At 34.2% G+C, this 19957-nt stretch overlaps 1 protein-coding gene across 1 annotated transcript; it reads left to right on the top strand.

Moving 5' to 3' along the window:
* Positions 1–3897: 3897 nt before the first annotated feature.
* LOC133291252 (uncharacterized) lies at positions 3898–7604 on the top strand. The gene is made up of 6 exons (XM_061489475.1): positions 3898–4148; positions 4274–4324; positions 4541–4592; positions 4732–4790; positions 4871–4916; positions 7216–7604. The coding sequence occupies exons 1-6, from the start codon at positions 4023–4025 to the stop codon at positions 7356–7358; spliced, it is 477 nt and encodes a 158-aa protein (XP_061345459.1). The 5' UTR covers positions 3898–4022; the 3' UTR covers positions 7359–7604.
* Positions 7605–19957: the final 12353 nt, after the last annotated feature.

The raw sequence follows: 19957 nt of genomic DNA, 5'->3' as shown, positions 1-19957 counted from the left end.
AATGCAAAACAAATAAACAAAATTTAATTGAGTAGAAAAAGAAACAATTACCGAAGATGAAGAAAGAACAAAGGGGAATGAAATGGGAAAAAAAGGGAATCAAGCTTAAGCAAATTGCAGAAATTTACAAGGTAAAATAACCAAATTGTCTAAACCATAAATATACATAACAAACCGCAAAAAAAGGCGAATGACATTAAAACCCACTACATCATGTTAGGTTCTACAAGATTACTACTGGTTACACCGTTTACAGCTTTGTTTGTTAACATCTTTACGGCATACAAAAAGTTAACAAACGAAATACATAATTACAAGCTGACTTCGTAACTACTTCATATATAACGCAAGCCCAATTGCTACACTCTGAGTAATTGCCAAACCAACCAACAACATAACCAACGTGTCCTTCTTAATGCATTCAGCACAAGTGGGTTCATCAACCCATTGAAAAAAGTCACACTTCTCAGCAGACCTTGAGAAGTACGGGCACCCAAGGAACATCCTTCCTGGATTTTTTGGTGTTCGAGACTTCCGCAAAACCGCCCTCATTTCACACCCACACATTGTTAGCCTCGATGAGGACGAACATGATGAATCACCAGAAAAAACACTTCTGTACCCGCGTTTAGCAATACCGTCTCCACCCATTCTACCTTGAAGCTGACAAGTTCAAATCACACACACACAATGAATGGAATCACCCCTACAACAACAAACAAACTTCAGAAAAATGTAAGGACATACACAATGTTCTGTAGTGAGGCTGAATGAATTTTTGACCCCACCACAAGCACACACTTTAATTCATTCGTTCATTTTGGTGAAGGTAACAATAATGGCATAACATTTTACCCTATTTCATTTTCCAAACCAGTTCATTAAGAAATCATCTATGAACATACCTAACCCTCTATTTTGGGAAGTTTCAACTTCGACCTATGATTTATGAAAAGCTTTCCATTCGTTTATGCTAACAGGAACGAAACAAATACAAATCTCACAAACTAACTAGACCCATCAAGCTCGAAGGAAGTAAAAACAAAACAAAAATTGGTTCCTTCATATCACGGTAAATGATTCAACAAGAACCATACATTATTCGAACGAAAACATGAAAGAAGCACGACTTGCACACAACTGGAACGGAGGACCTTACCTGATCGTTTGCTTTATTGTATTTGGCGTGTCCGTCGACGAACACCACACTTCACACTCCACAAACGCGGCCTCAGGAAACCACAGGTTGTGCAGATTTGACCAGTTATGTCGACCACCTTATTTAAAAACCATCTATTTCTTAATTTAGGTATAACACAGCAGACCCTTTTCTTTGTTTAAAAAAAAACGTTAACCTAAGGTCAATTTCGTCAAATAACATCTATTTCCTACTAATATTTCACAATTAACCAAACACACGTTCAGTAAAATTAACCATATATTTCCAGAAAAATTTTATCATACCAAACACCTTTTACTAATATTCTGAAAAACATATTATTTCTCATTGTATTTCAGTAATAATTATTTCCTGGATTTTAAAATATTTCTCCTCTACCAAACACCTCCTCAAAGAATAAAAGAACTGTCTCACTCAGCTTAAAAAACACATATTGTCTCAACTCACAAAACGATGTGGCTTTATATACGACAAACAAAAAGAGTCCATGGTTTAGGGAAAAAAAAGGGAAAAATATAATGAATAGGTTTATTTTCATTAGATTTTATTATTTTATTTTGTAAGCGATTTTATTAATTTAATTAAATTTTGTATTTTTATGTTTTATGGGCTGTTATGTTATTTGAATAATTTTTTATTAACTACACAATAATAATAATAATAAAATATTGCTGTGTGAGACACTAATTAGTGTTTAACTTTGTTGTATCAAGAGGTGGCAAATAGAGGTGGCAAAACGGGCCAACCCGTCTCGACCCTCCTTCAACCCGTCAAAACGGGGCGGGGCGGGTTGACCCGCCATTTGATGGTGGTTGGAAACATCAATCCACCGCGTTTTGGCCAACCCGCCTAAAAACCAAAAAATAATTAAAAAAATAGTAAATTAAATTTTATTAATTTTATAATATTACTTATTTTTATTTCGCACTCTCCTTAATTTTTTTCAATCGCAAACCTAAATATAAGCTAATATTCAGTCATATATTTTTTAGGAACTTATTTTTGCCTTTATATATAAATAACCTTTGTCACAAATAAAGTTCTTCTTCTTTATTTTTCTAGGGAAGTACTAAAATAAAAAAGAAATGTATAACACAAAAGCTTAGTGATAAATAAAATACTACCTTATAGTAAAAAAAAAAAAAAACTGACCCGCGAGCCCACCTGCCACCAATCCATTTTGACCCACAACTAAACGAAGCGGGTTTAGGCAGGTTGGTGGGTTGAGAGGTATAACCCAACCCGCTTTGGCGAGTTGAACCGTCAGGTTCAACCCATATTGCCATCTCTAGTGCCAAAGCTGGCCGCCCGCCTGCCCTTCAATCAACCCATCTACAAACGAGCTTTCTCGTCGTGTCCCGCTTTTGATAGTGGGCTGAGAAAGTCAGTTTGTCGAGCCCGGCTAACCCATCTGTTTTTTTTGAAAGTTTTTTCTTTCTTTTTATTCTTTTTTTATCATTTAATTATAATTTTAATGATTTCTTTAGTTCGTGGTGCTGTTGCACTTTCTTCCATTTTTTTAAAAATTTGTATTACACTAGTGCACTTTCTCATTTACTATTAATTTGATATTGTAGCACCATCATTTCTCAATATTAATGGTCAATTTTTTTATCAATAATTAAGATAATAACTTTTCATTTTTCTTTATTTTAAAATTACATGTATCTCATACGTTAAGTTCCATCAAATAATAATTAAAATTAACCTAGAAAAAAAAACATTTTAGTTTTATAAAAGTTAGAAAAACTTTTTTGTTTTTAGTTTAATTAAGTATGCTAGTTGAAAAACTGAGTCCGAGCCCGGTCCATTTTGATACCTTTATGTATGTATGGTGGTTGTTTAGTCTTTTTTTTTTTTTTTTTTGTAAATAAGTGGTTGTTTGTTTAGTCTTTAGCCTCTCCTCTTATCATTTTTGATTAATTAGACAAACTTTTGTTTTAATACATATAAAACAATATTTAAATTTTAATTTTAATTATAAAAGACACTAAATATATAAAGATAATAAAAAACTTAAATGTAAAAAAAAATTCAAATCATTATTCAATTTAAATAATTCAAGATTTTAATAATAATTTATTTATATAATAAATAGATTTTATTTAAAATATGAAATTATATTTAATATATATAATAAATAAATAAAAAGTAATATTTAAATATTTATTATATTTATTTATAAAATTTCAAATTATTGTTTCACAACAGTATCAAACTAAAAAATTTGACATAAGATCTTAAACGTTATTTCGTAAATCTAACGGTTATAATTTATTCGACTATATTTATTAATTTTCAATAAACTATAATCGTTGGATTAACAGAAATCAACGATTGAGATTTAATATTAATTTTTTTAGTTTAAAACCGGAGTCAAAGAATTCTGGACCATATATATATATATATATATATTAATAAGGAACGGATCCACTTACCACCACAAAAGTTTACTACTCTTATAATCAATTTAATCACCCTTGATTTTCGTCAATCTAATAGTTATAATTTATTAAAAATTAATAGCATTTATTGTGTCATATTTATTAATTAATTATTAATTCTCAATAAATTATAATTATTAGATTGACAAAAATCTAATGTGATTAAATTGATTGTAAGAGTGATAAACTTTTTTGGTGATAAATATCTTCCCAGTATTAATAATATATATATTTAGAATATCTATATTTGAGAGTTTACCCACACAACTTCAGCCTTCACTACATTTATCACGATCCCTCCTCTAAAACCTCAATTTTTTTTTTTTTCAAGATATCTAAACCTCTTTTTGCTTATTCTGAACACTGATCAAAGCACCGTTTCAAAATCGGGCAGAAAAATGGGTACAAGAGAGGTGTATGAAGAGAAGCTAAGGACTGGAATTCTGGACCGCGATCCAACCATCAACCCTGGCCTCGGTTCCGCTCGATGCCCTCGCTGTCTCTCCCTTCTCAACCCTGATTCCGTGAGTTTCTATTCTTCTTCTTCTTCTTCTTCTTTCACTTATAACGTGTTTGTGTTTTGCGAATGAGGTGTTCGATGAATTGACTCAATGAGATTTACTGTGTTTTTGTGATTGTGTACGTTCAGGAAAGAGGCGAGTGGACCATCACTTCTGTCTTGCACGATACCACTGCCGTCGTGAGTTTCTCTCTTCTTACCTGTGATTAGAATATATAAATGTTGGATATTCGTTTCGCGATTGGTTTTGATTTGCGTTTAGCATAACAAGAGTGTTCATAATGTTCTGACGGTTTTGATTCGTAGGTTTTGTGTTTTTGAACTGGGATTCTAACGATATTCTTATTGTGTGAGTGTTCTTATTGCTTATGTTTTCTTGTGTTTCCCATTGAATAGGCTGGCTCAGGGATTGGTGGCATGCTTAGTGCAGTTCATGGTTTGAATACAGGTAACTTCAGTTTCTACTTTATGATATACCCCTTTAGTTTAAATTTGATATAGGGTGCGTTTGTTTTAGCTTTGAAAAAAAGCGATTTTATAATATAGCCTTTTTGTTGAAGGAATTGTTCATTAATCTTTTGTTGTAGGGATACCATATCTTCAAAATCTTCTTAAGGGACCGAAGTGGCTGCCTTTCGCAGTTGGGGTACGTAGACCTTAAGTGACTCTTGAGTTCCCTTTGCAAATTACAATTACTTGCCTACTTATTTTCTTATTTGTTCACAGTTCCCTCCATTGTTGATATATTCTGGAGCAAGTGCTGCATTTGGAGGTAACTTTTGTATTAGGTTTACATTAGGGCATTTGAGTTTGAATAGTGCCCACAGCAGATTTTTTATACTTCATACCCCTCCTTTTCCTACAATTTCCCACACACTCAGCCTGGTTAATGGCCATTAACTTGTTGTCTTAAACTTTGATCTCATTAGAGAGATATCAAACCATTCATGAGCTTCTCTCTAATAGCTTAAATTTTCAGAATATATGTAGTCATTGACACTTCAATGATTGAATAATTGTTGTCTTGATTGGTCTTTGAAGTTACGATTTGCGTCTCATAGGATAATTGGAATTGAATGCAAAACACCCCATCTAAAAGGAGTAGAACTGCCTTGTCTGCCTGAAAAGGGAGCATTCCTTATAAATAGTTATTCTTTTAAAATATCTAAACAGTGTTTTATAAACCCAAAACAGGTGATATGCTTGAACCAGAGCTGGTATGCATTAACCGGCTGGTTTGAATTTTTTGCACTGAGTCACAGACCATGCAACACCTCGAATAGATCACACGCCACCACTAGGATCCATATCACCACTGTTCAGCCATCCCCACCAGCAGCCATGACCTCAAATCCGCACCTGGCTCTTCTCCCCTCCCCTCCCAATGACTTAAAATCAGATTGTTTTTCCTTCCTTCATCATTGTTTCCTATTCACTGTTAGGTCACAGTGAAACCGCCATAGGCTTCACCTTTAGTGCAGATCAGGAAGAAGGGATGAGGACATGTGTAACACGGAGGGGTGGAAAGAAAAGAGAATATAAAAGGTGATAAAGAATGGGTAAAGGGGAAGTTTTAGAGAAGTGAGGGAGGGAAAATGGAGTCAAGATATATAAGAGGGATGACAGATGTAGGGACACCATAGTATAACGGGTGGGAAAATAGTTATGTAGGACGTTTGTTGGAGAATGGAAAAAAAATTTGAAATTTGAAAATAGTGGAGAGTGATAATGATGTATTATTTTGTTAAAAAGAACTGAAAAGGTTTTGATAATTGAGATAAGATAAACCTTTATTTTTTAAAAATAAGCCTGGATTCAATATATACATGTATATATATATGTGTGTGTGCGCGTGTGTGTGTCTGATCAAAATGGATGAGGTAGAACAAGACTTCAGCATTCTGGTGAACCAGTACAGAACTAAAATCGTAACATTGAAGGGGCCAAAGTCCCCCTTTTAAAATGTCAATTTCTTAATAGAAGCCTTCAGTTATTTAACTTTTGGCCATTACAATATTTTAATTTTAATTCTTTTCCTGCTGGTTTAGGCTCAAATCTTTGTCCGAGTTTCACCTGTCAATTTGAACCTGTATAGGTTCATTGGGTTTTGTTGACTGCATTGAGTTCTTGGTCTTGTTTCATTATTTGTTTAGGTTTCTGACTACCACAGGGTTTCTACTATTGACTGAGCTTATTTCCCTTAATTACTAGGTTTGATGAGCTTTTCTGTTAGCCATAGTAGTTAATCCCAGTTACGCCGAGCAGCCAACCCCAAAACCGCTGTAGGTCATATAGCAGCTGCTACATTAGAGATAGAGGGGACCATGTAAATAATTTATAATACAAATCTAGATGCTCAAAATTCAAACACCACTCAAAACTTGAGATATTCATCATTAATACTTTAAATTTATATCTTCAAAGATACATAATTATTATTATAAGGCAGAATTGAAACAATACGTCAATAACATTGTTGACGACATGGTTACCGATGGCTGGAAAAACTGCAAAACAGGAATGAGCTTTGCCGGATAAAGTCTGAAACGGGCTAAGAAAGTGGGAAATAGAGGATTGCTGAGGATGAAACAGAGCTGGGAAACAGGTGCAGAATACTGCCGCATTTGTGTAGATAGAAGGCTGTGATATCTTCTTGGCTCTGTGTCCAATGGGTTTGTGCAATGAAGAACAGAGAGAGCACATGGAGAAGCTCCTTAAAACCCTAAAATTGTTCTAGTTGAAAGCATGGATAAACTACTTAACTTAACTTTGTTGATGCAATCTACCCAGCTATAGCACCATTTTTTGGTGCATTTGACTACTCTGCTATTAACATGTAGTAATTTGGAATTGGGTCTATGAAATTCCAGACTCGGTTATTGATATTGCATAGGTTGAACTGATGTTCACATCAAAATATGTTACTTGGCCTGTGTTATGTCATATAGTTTCTGTAAGCAAACATCACTTAGAGGTGTTAAAAGTCTTGTAGTTTTATTGTAGTGATGATGATACTCTTAAGCTTTAAATACCCATCGCCATTAATAATGTGGATACATGTTAATTTACAGGTTATGTGCTTCCAAAGTTCACTCAACTCACTGTCACATCCTATTATGCTGCCTCCAGTGCCTCACATTATGGAATCTCACTTCTCACCCGGCATATTGAAGAGAACTACAGTTCCGAAACCCAGCATCTCAAGCGGCTCTGATAATTCCTTTCCGGTGTCCTTATAAGGAAGATACATTAACCTTTGGCAATTTTGTTTATATTATCTTTTGTTTGCTCAAGACGTACCGTCCTATGGATGGTTAGGATTGTTTTAAATTTATAATGTATTTGCAACTCCATGTGGAAATGCTCGTAATGCCAATAATGTTTCTTTAAAATTTATTGAGTTGTATCAATTAATTAAATATTAATTTCAAATAAATAATAATCATTAGATGAATAGAAATCAATGCTTGGGATGAAGAATAGGATTTGTAGTATTACACCGAAGTCAATATATATCTTTATATATATATATATATATATATATATATATATAACTGGAGCCAGTATTGTTATTTGTGGAAATGCGTAAAGTTGGAGGCAAATTGGGATAAAATAGGTGATTCGATACTTTTGGGGTTCAGGTTCACATGTTTGTGTTCTTATGATATAGTGAGATTTTCATTATTAGTACATTTGGGTTCAGGTTCACATGTTTGGGCTGGGCTTAAATCGTAAGCTCTAGAACTAAGGTAGAGTAGTCTACCTTAGGAATGTGAGCTAATCACTAGGCCCATATCTTAGAAGGCTAAAGAGATATAATCCCTAAGAGGGAAATATTTCCTATTTACAAAAAAAAAAATATTTCCTAATTTATACTAATCCTAGTGCGATAGCAATGAATTCAATATTGGACTCCTAAAAATTCACCAAAGGTCCAAAGTTTATAAATTCTATAAATAAGGGGTAAAATCTATATGTATATTACTTACTTTTTCTATTAGCTGTTATTGTGCACTCACATCACACCTTGGCTACGTTGCTACTTTACTCAATTTATTGTGTATAGTGATTTGTTTACACTCAAAAGTATCTTATAGATACCTGAGAGGGCCCATAGATCTAACATAGACTAACTCTGACTAGATATCTCTATCCCTAGAATAGAACATAGAGGAATAAAATTGCACAATTTAACTTTTGCAAAAAAATAAATAAATTACACAATTTAATACAATGGGATGAATTTGATACCTTTTTTAAAATTGTGGGATGACAATTGCAATTAAATATAGGGATATGTTATTCTATCTACTTCTTTTTTTTCTTACCTCTACCTAGCACTCTCAAATACCATTAAATCAGAATCTCAATAGGAGAGAGAAATAATAAAGATAGTTGAGATTCTGATCTAATGGTATTGGAGAATGGTAGAAAAAATAGGTAGAAAAAGAGGTAGATAGAATAATATATCCCTTAAATATAAGCAAATGTATAAGGGAAAGATTATATTTACAAATTTTTTGTTTACAAACTACAATATGTCTGACCAGTCAGACTTCAATCAAGAGTGTATGACTGGTCAGACTTAGTGCAGTTTGTAAGAAAAAAAGTTTGTCAATATAACCATCCCCAATGTATAAAATAAAACTTGTTATTTTATACTAGTCTCACATTGAATAAGTAAAAAGAAAAAAAAAAGTTGAAGATTCTCTTTATAAATTGAAGGCAAATTCTTATTGCATTATAATTTATAAGCTTTTATTTGTTCTACATTTTAAATTATAAACAACTTAAATTAGTATTTTTGAGTAGGACTTATCATAAGTTTATCTATTATTCTAAAGACAACTACGGCCTAAGTTGTTAGCTTTTGCAAACGCTTAATTTTATATAGTTTAAATTTAAAATAAGTTTTCAAAAGCTTATATAGGTTTTAATAGCTATTTTATTAAGCTCATCCAAAAAAAAAAATCAAAATGTTTAAGTGCTTAATGCAAACAGATATTAGATACGTTCAAATAATTTGATAGTAAGCTCAATCAACGAAATCGCGGGAATTTACTTTCACAGAGTCACCAAAAAACTTCCAAGTTTAACTGGATTCGTTGTTCACCAAAAAAAGAAAAAAAAGTGGATTAGTTGAAACTGTTTCTAAAACGTTTAACCAAATTATTAACACATTAAAACTTTTAAGGGTTTTATTAGTCTCATTTAACATAAGATAGTTATCTTATGTTGTAGAGAGAAAATATGTGGGTCCCACCATTACAAGAAAAAAGAAAAAAAAAGGTGGGGTACGAAGATCGAAGTGAGAGAACATAACAGAAGATTAATATTTCCCAACTTTTAAAGGTAAAATAATATTTCATCCTCCAAAGATGCTTTCATTAACAAAATTAATCATCCATAGTTTAACTTTATCAATTGGGTCATGCAAAAATATAAATTGTCCCAATGTTACTCCTTTTGAATATAAATGTTGACGGGTTGTCTAAGTTGGTATTTAAATTGATTGCTGTCAAGATTAAAGTATTCCAAGAGACTGAGAATGAACAGTGATACGGTCAAGGCTAGGCCCAAGAGACTAACCAGTGCCCCTTGTTGGGCCGTAGATTTCCATTTGTAAAGTAGTGGTCCAATATTGATGGACCTGGGAACATTTAATGATTCTTTGTATTAGTAGGATCCTTGTATCTGTATATAGAGAATTGTTGAGAGGAAAAACATATCGAATTAATAAAATTGTGTTCATTCTGTTCCTTTCCAGAGCTTCGCTCTATCATTGGTGCTTTCACTGGCTTCTCCAAGACTTTCCACCATGAGGGTGCAGGATCTTGCAGAAGAGTTTGGCACTTTCCAACTCCGAATGGAGCAACGATTGGATGAAAATCAGGCACAAATCGCCACTTTCAACAATCAATTGCAACAAATTCATTCAGCGTTGCTGGGTTTGGAAAGTCGAGGTCGTGACCCAGGACCACAGAAAGAACCATCTTCGTCTTCTTCGTCTTCGAGTTTACCGCACACGCAAGGGGATCCACCATCGTTGTCGGTTCCAGAAGACCCATCCCACACCAATGGGCGAGGCGGTGTTAGGGTTGACCATAACGACCCACAGTCGTTTCTTAAGTTCGTTCGCATGGAGTTTCCGGCATTTCTTGTCGTGGATCCAAACGGTTGGATCTTTAAAACAGAGATGTTGTATGAATTGCAACATGTTCCAGAGGAGTATAAAGTTCGATTGGCAGGGCTCAAAATGGAAGGAGCAGCTTTACCTTGGTATCAATGGTTGTACAAGGGATGGTCTATTAAATCTTGGATGGATTTTAAGATAGCTTTGTGTCAAAGATTTGGGGCTAAATCGTACATGGATCTCAAGGGGGTTCTTTCCAAACTTACACAATCGGGTGCTTTGAAGGACTACATCCGTGAATTTGAAGCCCTAATCAATCAAGTAACTGAATTTTCAGATGAGGTACTTGCTAGTTTTTTCATTTCTAGTTTGCATGCTGATTTGAGGCGCGCCATCCAATTTCATAACCCCACTTCTCTCCATCAAGCCATGGTGGCATATGAGGCCCATCATAGTGAGCTTGGTACTTCGTTCTCGGCCAACTCCAAACCGCTCTATGGGAGGCAATCGATGGGAGATCCTCAGTTTTCTTCGTCTCCACAGGTACCCCAAGTTAAACCCATTAATTCGGTACCAGCTTTACCTGCCCCCTATTTACCTCTGGTTAAGAAGTTGTCACATGAATACCTGCAAAAACGGAGAGAGTCAGGTCTCTATTATCATTGTAATGAAAAATGGAATGTGCCCCATAGATGTCAAGGGAGGATGCTACTGTTGATAGGTGAGGAGGATGAGTTGGATGATCAACCAGATGAGCAGATAGTTTGGCAGCTAGAGGCCAAAACTATTGAAATGAGTGATGCAGCCTTACATTCAATGGTGGGAGACACCAATCCTCGGGCCTTGCATTTTGACATTCCATTCCATGGAGCAATGGTTCAGGTTTTAATCGACTCAGGTAGCTCTCACAACTTTATCAATAGGGAGTTAGCTGAAAGATTTGATTTACCTATGTCCAGAACCACTAAGATGCGGGTTTGTTTGGGAAATGGAGAATTTTTGTTGTTTGAGAAAAAAATGTCTTGATGTGAAACTCCTAATTCAAGGACATCAATTTGTAGTTGATTTGTGGTTTATTGAATTACATGATTTGGGAAAAATTTTGGGAATCATGTGGTTAGCCAAATTGGGAAGGGTGATACATGATTATGACCTTTTAACCATGGAGTTTGAGTGGTGCAGCAAGAGGGTATTGTTGAAAGGGGATTCTGATCAGCATTCCAATTCCAAATTGATGCTTCATTTGGGAGTACAACAGTCTAATGCAGAGGTGGAGATGATGAAAGATAAGGTTTCTCCGGAATTATGGAAGGTACTAGTGGCCTTCCAAGCTGTTTTCCAGATTCCTCATGCGTTGCCCCCATTTAGAGGTTGTAATCATTCAATTCATTTTGAGGAGGGTGCGAAGCCAGTATCAGTACATCCTTATAGGTATGCATATCACCAGAAGGCTGAGATAGAACAACAAGTTGCTGATTTGTTAACTTCTGGGTACATACAAGAAAGTAGAAGTCCATTTTCTTCTCCAGTGTTGCTAGTCAAGAAACAAGATGGCACTTGGCGCATGTGTATTGACTATAGGCAGCTCAATAATATTACTGTGAAGGACCGCTTTCCTATTCCGACAATTGATGAGTTGTTGGACGAATTACATGGGGTAAAGGTATTCTCCAAATTGGACTTACGCAGTGGCTATCACCAGATAAGGATGACTCCGGATGACGTATTCAAGACCGCCTTTCGAACCCATGAGGGTCATTACGAGTTTTTGGTTATGCCATTCGGCTTAACGAATGCTCCTTCTACCTTCCAAGGGGCTATGAATCACTTGTTTAAGGCTCATCTTCGCAGGTTCGTGATTGTTTTTTTTTTTTTTTATGATATACTTGTGTATAGCACTACCATGGAAGATCACATTCTGCATTTGAGGACTGCACTGCACTGTCTTTTGCAGAATCAGTTTTATGTCAAGATGAGTAAATGTGCTTTCGGAGTTTCTGAGATAGAATACTTGGGACATTTAGTCTCGGGTGAGGGAGTTACAGCTGATCCCAAGAAGGTCTCCGCCATGATTCATTGGCCAGTTCCAAGAACCTTAAAACAGCTTCGGGGTTTCTTGGGTTTAATGGGATATTACAGACGATTTGTACGACAATATGCTTCTCTAGCTTCTCCCCTGACAGATCTTCTTAAAAGTGATTCATTCCATTGGTCACCAAGCACAGAGGATGCTTTTTTAGCATTAAAAAAAGCCATGACAGAGACACCTGTGCTGCGGCTTCCCAAATTCTCCTTGCCATTTATAATTGAATCGGATGCTTCAAACTATGGAGTAGGAGCTGTGTTATTGCAAGAAGGACGACCCATAGCATTTTTTTAGTAAAAAGATGAATCAGAAAATGCAGTCAGCATCAACTTATGTGAGAGAGTTGTATGCAGTGACCAAGGCTGTCAAAAGGTGGAGGCATTATTTGCTGGATTCAAAGTTTGTTATAAAAACTGATCACAGGAGCCTTAAGGAATTATTATCTCAGACTATTTCTACTCCTAAGCAGCAGAAGTATGTATGTAAGCTTTTAGGATTTGATTTTACAATTGAATATAAAAGTGGAGTTTCAAATATGGTTGCAGATGCATTGTCCAGACGTCATGAGGAAGATTCTGCTGCCTCTTTGTTCTGTTTAGTTTCTGCACCCATTTATGCAATTGTAGATCAAATCCGTGCAGAAAATATTTCAGATCCGTACTTGCTGGAGTTGCATCAAAAGGTTAGTGATAATACTTGTGTGGATAAACTGATTACATCAAAGGATGGGCTGTTGTTTCATAAAGGATGATACTTGTTGAGTCCAACATCTGTTTTGAGACAAATTCTCATGACTGAAGCACATTCTTCACCACTAAGAGGTCATGCGGGTATTACCAGAACCTTACTCAGGTTGTCTGCTTCTTTTTATTGGGAGCACATGCGTAGGGATGTGACTTCATTTGTAAAGGCATGTCATATATGTCAATGTATTAAATCAGTCACTGGTCCTCCTCTCGGTTTGTTACAACCACTCTCTATTCCAGAAGGAGTTTTTGATGACCTTACTCTTGACTTTATCACTGGTTTGCCTATTTCTGCAGGATTTTCAGCTATATTAGTTACTGTAGATAGACTAACTAAATATGCTCATTTTGGAGCTTTAGCAGGTAATTACTCGGCTGTGACAGTGGCCAAATTGTTTTGTGAAATTGTGGTGAAGTTACATGGATTTCGCAAGTCACTGGTTTCTGACAGAGACAGAATTTTCATGAGCCAATTCTGGTCTTCTCTTTTTAAGCTTAGTGGTACAGCTCTTAAAATGAGCTCAGCTTACCATCCACAAACGGATGGGCAAACGGAGGTTACTAATCGATATTTGGAGCAATATATCAGAACATTCTGTCATGATCAAAACAGCAAGTGGTCTTTTTATCTTGGATGGGCTGAATTACACTATAACACTGCTCATCATTCTTCGATTGGCATGTCTCCCTTTCAAGCTCTATATGGGAAGCAACCTACTCTAATTCCTTCATATCAACAGGGATCTGTGCGCGTGGCAGCTGTGGATACATTGCTTTCTCATCGGAATGAGTTGATTACCAGCTTAAAGCACCATTTGAAGGCAGCTCAAAATCGGATGAAAATGGCCGCTAATAAACATAGGAAAGATAAGGAATTTCAAGTTGGAGATTTGGTATTGCTCAAACTTCAACCATACAGGCAAATCTCTTTGGCTCGAAGAACTAATCAAAAGTTAGCCAAAAGGTATTTTGGCCCCTTTCCGGTTAAGAAGGTATTGAGTAAGGTAGCATACCAATTAGAATTACCTCCACAATCTCGAATTCATCCCTCTTTCCATATATCAGTTTTGAAACCTTATGTTGGAAACACTGTAGCAGTAGCTGAATTGCCTGTAGATTACCATGAAAATCAACCAACTCAACAACCATTGGCCGTGGTTAATTTTCGTACCATTCATCAGCAGAACAAGGAATTTCGACAGTGGCTTGTTCAATGGTCTCACTCATTGGCAGAAGATGCTTCATGGGAGTATGAAGAGGACTTGCAGAAGTTCTATCCTGAGTTGGACCTTGTGGTCAAGATCCCTTTTGAAGGAGGGATAAGTGATACGGTCAAGGCCAGGTCCAAGAGGCTAACCAGTGCCCCTAGTTGGGCCGTAGATTTCCATTTGTAAAGTAGTGGTCCAATATTGATGGACCTGGGAACATTTAATGATTCTTTGTATTAGTAGGATCCTTGTATCTGTATATAGGGAATTGTTGAGAGGAAAAACATATTAAATTAATAAAATTGTGTTCATTATGTTCCTTTTCTATCAAACAGTCTCAGTGTCTCACAACGTGGAAAATTATATATTTTGAGGAATTAAATTGATGAAATTGAAATGTGGGACACAAATTATTAAATGAAGCATCTTTGGTGGATGAAAACAGGGTTTACTACATTTTTTCACTCTACACAACCTAATGCGAGTACTTTAATTCTGAACAAGTAGCGCAATATACTTTGATGCTAATAATTTCCTTGTTGAGTTGCCATAATGAGATGAAGACTCTCCTATACTTGATGATGGAAGATTGTACATGAAGCACTTGTATGACCAACTTACATTGCTGGTTTATAGTTACACTACCCTATGACAAGTGCACAGAAGCTGAACATAAAAATTGATTTCTTTAGGTGGATATCACATGAAGTTCTGGATCAAACTTGACCAATAAGACATGATAGCGTTATGTGTGGGTGTGCCTACTCTATATATGTACATTTTGGATCCATTAAATGGGTACTCAGAACCTCCTAAAACTAGTTGGCGGTGCTATTTGTTGTTACTATAGCTTGTTGAATGTTTCAGCAATAATAATTGAGACTGAGTGGAACACTCAAAAAGCAAAGAAAGATGGTATAAAAATACTTACAAAACAGGGCTTTGGATCAAACAAAAATGGCCTATATGCAAAGAGGGTTTCAGCATTTTGTTGCAACTTTTGTTTAACCAAGTTCTGGCACCACCACTTAGGATGGATACAAAGGTAGGGGATTTTATTCTGTTCAAATTTGGGCTTTGTTAGCAGGTTGGCATAATAAGGATATTTACTGTAGAAACTGTCATCCTCGTTTGTAAACTTTATTGAGGTGTGGACCGATGTATCTTAAATACCACTGTTCTTTCCCTCTCTGAATCTAAAAGTAAGAAAGTGGTCCTAATAGTAATAATAATAATGTGTGTACTCTTCTCTCTGTGTGTCTTCATTGTGGCCTTTAACATCTTTGCTCCCTCACATGCGCTTTATATGTTGCATTTACTTGTGGGGTCTTGGATTGTTGGATTGATGTTAACACCACGGCGGTATTATGGGATTGTCTTTATTTATATGTCACTCTTTCTTTATGCCTTATATTTGTTTAGGTGGGGCTTTTTTTGACAAGTTCAAACAGAGTTTTATCTCTTTTTGAATGAAAGGCAAAAACTATATAGGTAAATTCTAGAAGGATAAGGTATGTTCTGTCTACAAAATCTATATGGAGTTTTAAGAGAAAAATGTTTATTTCATGCCACTAGTAGTGCATAAAGAAGGTTTAAGTTTGTGTGTTTCTAAATTTTGTGATGTGTGGAGTTGCTTTCCCAACATATTCTTTATTGAGAGGAGCTACCCTTACATGATTTGAACTGATGTTCAATTTGTGTACATGTGGATGAATGAGCTTAATTGATTTATTAGGTAATACCCGGTGGTGGGAATTCAAATTCTTGAACATCATTACATAACAAATGCGTTGTTTCATATTTTGCCACTATTCTCAATTTATTGATACAAACCGTGATTGATGTTTGGCGACGTAATCAAATAAAATGTGATGAATATCTGCCTCAAAAATTAAATTTGTTCCTAATAACTGATGTAAACATGCATCTTGACCCGTGTAATCACAAAGAACAACAAACAATGATATTTCATCAAAATTATAGAGTAAAGAAAAAAGGGGGAGAGAAGTAAAAAATGATAGAGTTGCTTTTGACTACAAGAGAGACAATAAAGTAAAGATAATTGGCAATTATCTAACAAACTGTACATACTCACACCTCGAACTAGGGATGTTTCTGGACTTATTCAAATCGATAATTGAATTAATCGAAAATCAAAAAAATTAAAAATCGAAAAAAATTGCATATTTTAATTGGATTTGATCGATTTTTGATTTGATTAATGAAAACTGATCCAATCCAAACCGATCCAATGTATTATGTAGTTATTATTTTTGAAAGATGGTGACTTGAAATCTTGTTATTTTGTAGACTTAGAATCTTGGATATTATTGATAGCAAACTATCTTGTTTTAGTTTTTTATTGTCTATTAATCTATTTTAACTCTTTATAAGTTTAAAGACTTGAATTTTCCAGTGATTTGTAACTTTGAATGACTTTATTTTGATATAACTAGGGATTTATATGACTGAAATCTTAGATTTTTTAAAAAACCAAAAATCAATCCAATTCAAACTGAATAAAATTGGATTGGATCAGACTTAAAAAAAAAATCCAAATCAAATGGATGATTAAATAATCAAACCGAAGGAATTGGATCAGATATTTTTTCTTCAAAATCGATCTAATCCAGACTCCGATCACTCCTACCTTAAACTTAAGAGCATTAAGTTAGAACAATTTTTGGCAAATTAATTCATGTATTTGGTGGTAATTAAATGCTTTTTAATTGTTAATTTTGTCGACTCTATTTCAGCTACCAAATTTTGAAAATCTATTACCCAATAAAAACTTGTGGGTAGGGGTGTGCAAAAAAACTGGTTCACTTGCCCTGCCCTTGATCCGACCTTGACCCGACCCATAAATATCCATATTTTTTGAACTGGTTTAAATACTGACCCACTTTTATTTGGGTCAGTTTAAGACCTGACTCGTTTTAATATTGACCCACTGACCCAAAACTTGACCCATACCCATTATGTGAAAAAAAAATCACAATTACATTAAAAGAAAAGTTTTAACGTAAAACAATTACGTCAAAATATTTTATGGAAAATATTTTCATAAAAATGTTCGCAAAAATTTTTGACGAAAAATATTTTCATCAAAATTTGTGACTAAAAACATATCGGTAAAAAAATTTGACGGAATATTTTTTTGTCAATTTTTTTTACGGAATCTAAATTTCGTCAAAATATCTCACAAAAAAATGTATTCATAAAAACTTTCGACGAAACACATTTTCATCGAAATTCTTTGACGAAAAAAATTTCATCAAAATTCTTTACAGATTTCAAATTTCGGCGAAAGTTTTCGACGAAAAAATATTCGTTAAACTTTTTGACAAAAAAAATTTCGTCGAAATTTTTAGCGAATCACATTTCTATAAAAAAATTTCGACTAAATATTTTCGTCAAGTTTTTTGATAAAGAATATATCCATCAAAATTTTCAACGGAACACATTTCTGTAAAAAAAATTCGTAAAATTTTTTGACAAAAATATTTCGATAAGAAATTGATAGAAAAAATATTTTGTCTAAATTCTTTAGAGAATCTAAATTTCGTTTAAAGTTTCAAATGAAACATTTTCCTCAAAACAATTTCCATTGAAAATTTCGACGAAACACATTTCCATCAAAAAAATTTGACGGCAAAAAATTTCATCAAAATTCTTTTCAAATTTCAAATTTTGGCGAAAGTTTTCGACGGAAAAATTTTCGTCATCAAAAAATTTTGATGGCAAAAAATATCGACGGCAAAAAATTTCATCAAAATTCATTACAGATTTCAAATTACGGCGAAAGTTTTCGACGGAAATTTTTTCGTCATCAAAAAATTTTGACGGCAAAAAATTTCATCAAAATTCTTTACAGATTTCAAATTTTGGCGAAAGTTTTCGACGGAAACATTTTCGTCATCAAAAAATTTTGATGGCAAAAAATTTCGACGGCAAAAATATTCATCAAAATTCTTTACCGATTTCAAATTTCGGCGAAAGTTTTCGACGAAAAAATTTTCGTCGAAATTTTTAGCGAAACACATTTTCATCGAAAATTTTCAACTAAATATTTTCGTCAAGTTTTTGGATAAAAAGTTTCCATCAAATTTTCAACGAAACACTTTTCTATAAAAAAATTCCGTAAATTTTTTTGACAAAAAAAACATTTTGACGAAAAAAATATTCTGTCAAAATTCTTGAGAGAATCTAAATTTCGTCGAAAGTTTCAAATGAAACATTTCCCTCGAAATAATTTCCGTCAAAATTTTCGTCAGAACACATTTCCATCGAAATTTTGAACGAAAAACATTCCGTCAAATTTTTTGGCTAAATTCTTTTTTCGTTTAAAACATTTGATGGAAGAAATCATTTTCGTCCAAACTGTTGACGGAAACTAAATTTCAATTGAAAATTTTTTTTTGTAAAAGTTTCGACGAAAAAGTAATTTTGTGACGAAATTTTCGTCTTTTGCAACGTAAAAATTTCGACAAAAATTTGTGAGAAAACCAAGTTAAAAACGGGTCAGGTCAGATTTGTCCAGTTCAGAAACCAAGTCAGACCCACTTCAGAAACCAAGTCAGGTCAGCTCCAAACTGGTTCTAAACTATTTCAACAAAATCCAATCCAAGTCAGACCTGATTTGGATCAAATTAAAGCGGGTCGAGTCTAAATACCTGACCTATAAAAACCAAGTTGGATCGAGTCGGACAAAAACCTGACCCGACCTGAATCATGCACAACCCTACTTGTGGGTTTGTAAAGGTTCGGTTCGTTGAAGTACATTAAACAAACGAAAACTTTTGTGTAATAGCTTTCGGTTTTATAAATATTTAAGATGCTCTGTGAAGAAAATAACATGAAGTCAGACCTAACACACGCTTTCAAAAAAGAATCTAACTGTCGAAAGAAGACCCCTTAATTATATCATAACAAATCATGAGACAGGAAATGACTACAGTTTGTACAACAAAAGAGTTCTGTACATGAACTTTTATTGCACCTGTTTGTCGACAGACTGACCAGAATTATATGGAGCTCTTTTTATTTTCTTTTAAAAGGAAAATAGTAAGCGAGCGAAAGACACGTATACAACTTAATTATAATAGGTCATTACAACATTAATAGATACAATGCCCATGAAGAAGAATCACCCGTTACTGCCCTCAATTACTAATTGCTAAGTAATTAGCACATTCTCTTGGTGACATGTTAAGTGCTTTTGGCTTTTCTTTCGGTTTACATATAGAAAAAGATTAAATATATTTCATTATAAAATCAAATCTACACATTTTATATATATCTACCGACTGGTTGATTATTCGATTAATTCAGTTCGAATATTGTCAAATTCATTATTTGAGCAGTTCTCCAAGACTATTTTTTTTTTCAGACCTCTTATTAAGGAGAAGAACCTCCTTATAACTTGAATATGCACATTTTTTCACTTTTAACTTCTCCAAGAAATTTCATCATTTGTCCCTGTTAATATATATATATATATATATATATATATATATATATATATATAATATAAAATTAAAATCATTTTATATATGTCAATATAAAATACATTCTCAATTTTAACTGATTTCACTTGTTATGGATATGAATATCATATCCCAACCACTCACCTAAGAATCT

The sequence above is a fragment of the Gastrolobium bilobum genome, unplaced genomic scaffold, assembly GCF_033153095.1.
Source record: "Gastrolobium bilobum isolate Gb01-03AN ecotype WA unplaced genomic scaffold, APGP_CSIRO_Gbil_v1 utg2466, whole genome shotgun sequence".
Lineage (NCBI taxonomy): Eukaryota > Viridiplantae > Streptophyta > Magnoliopsida > Fabales > Fabaceae > Gastrolobium > Gastrolobium bilobum.
The sequence above is the reverse complement of the archived record's forward strand: the minus strand, read 5'-3'. Positions and strand labels throughout refer to the sequence as shown.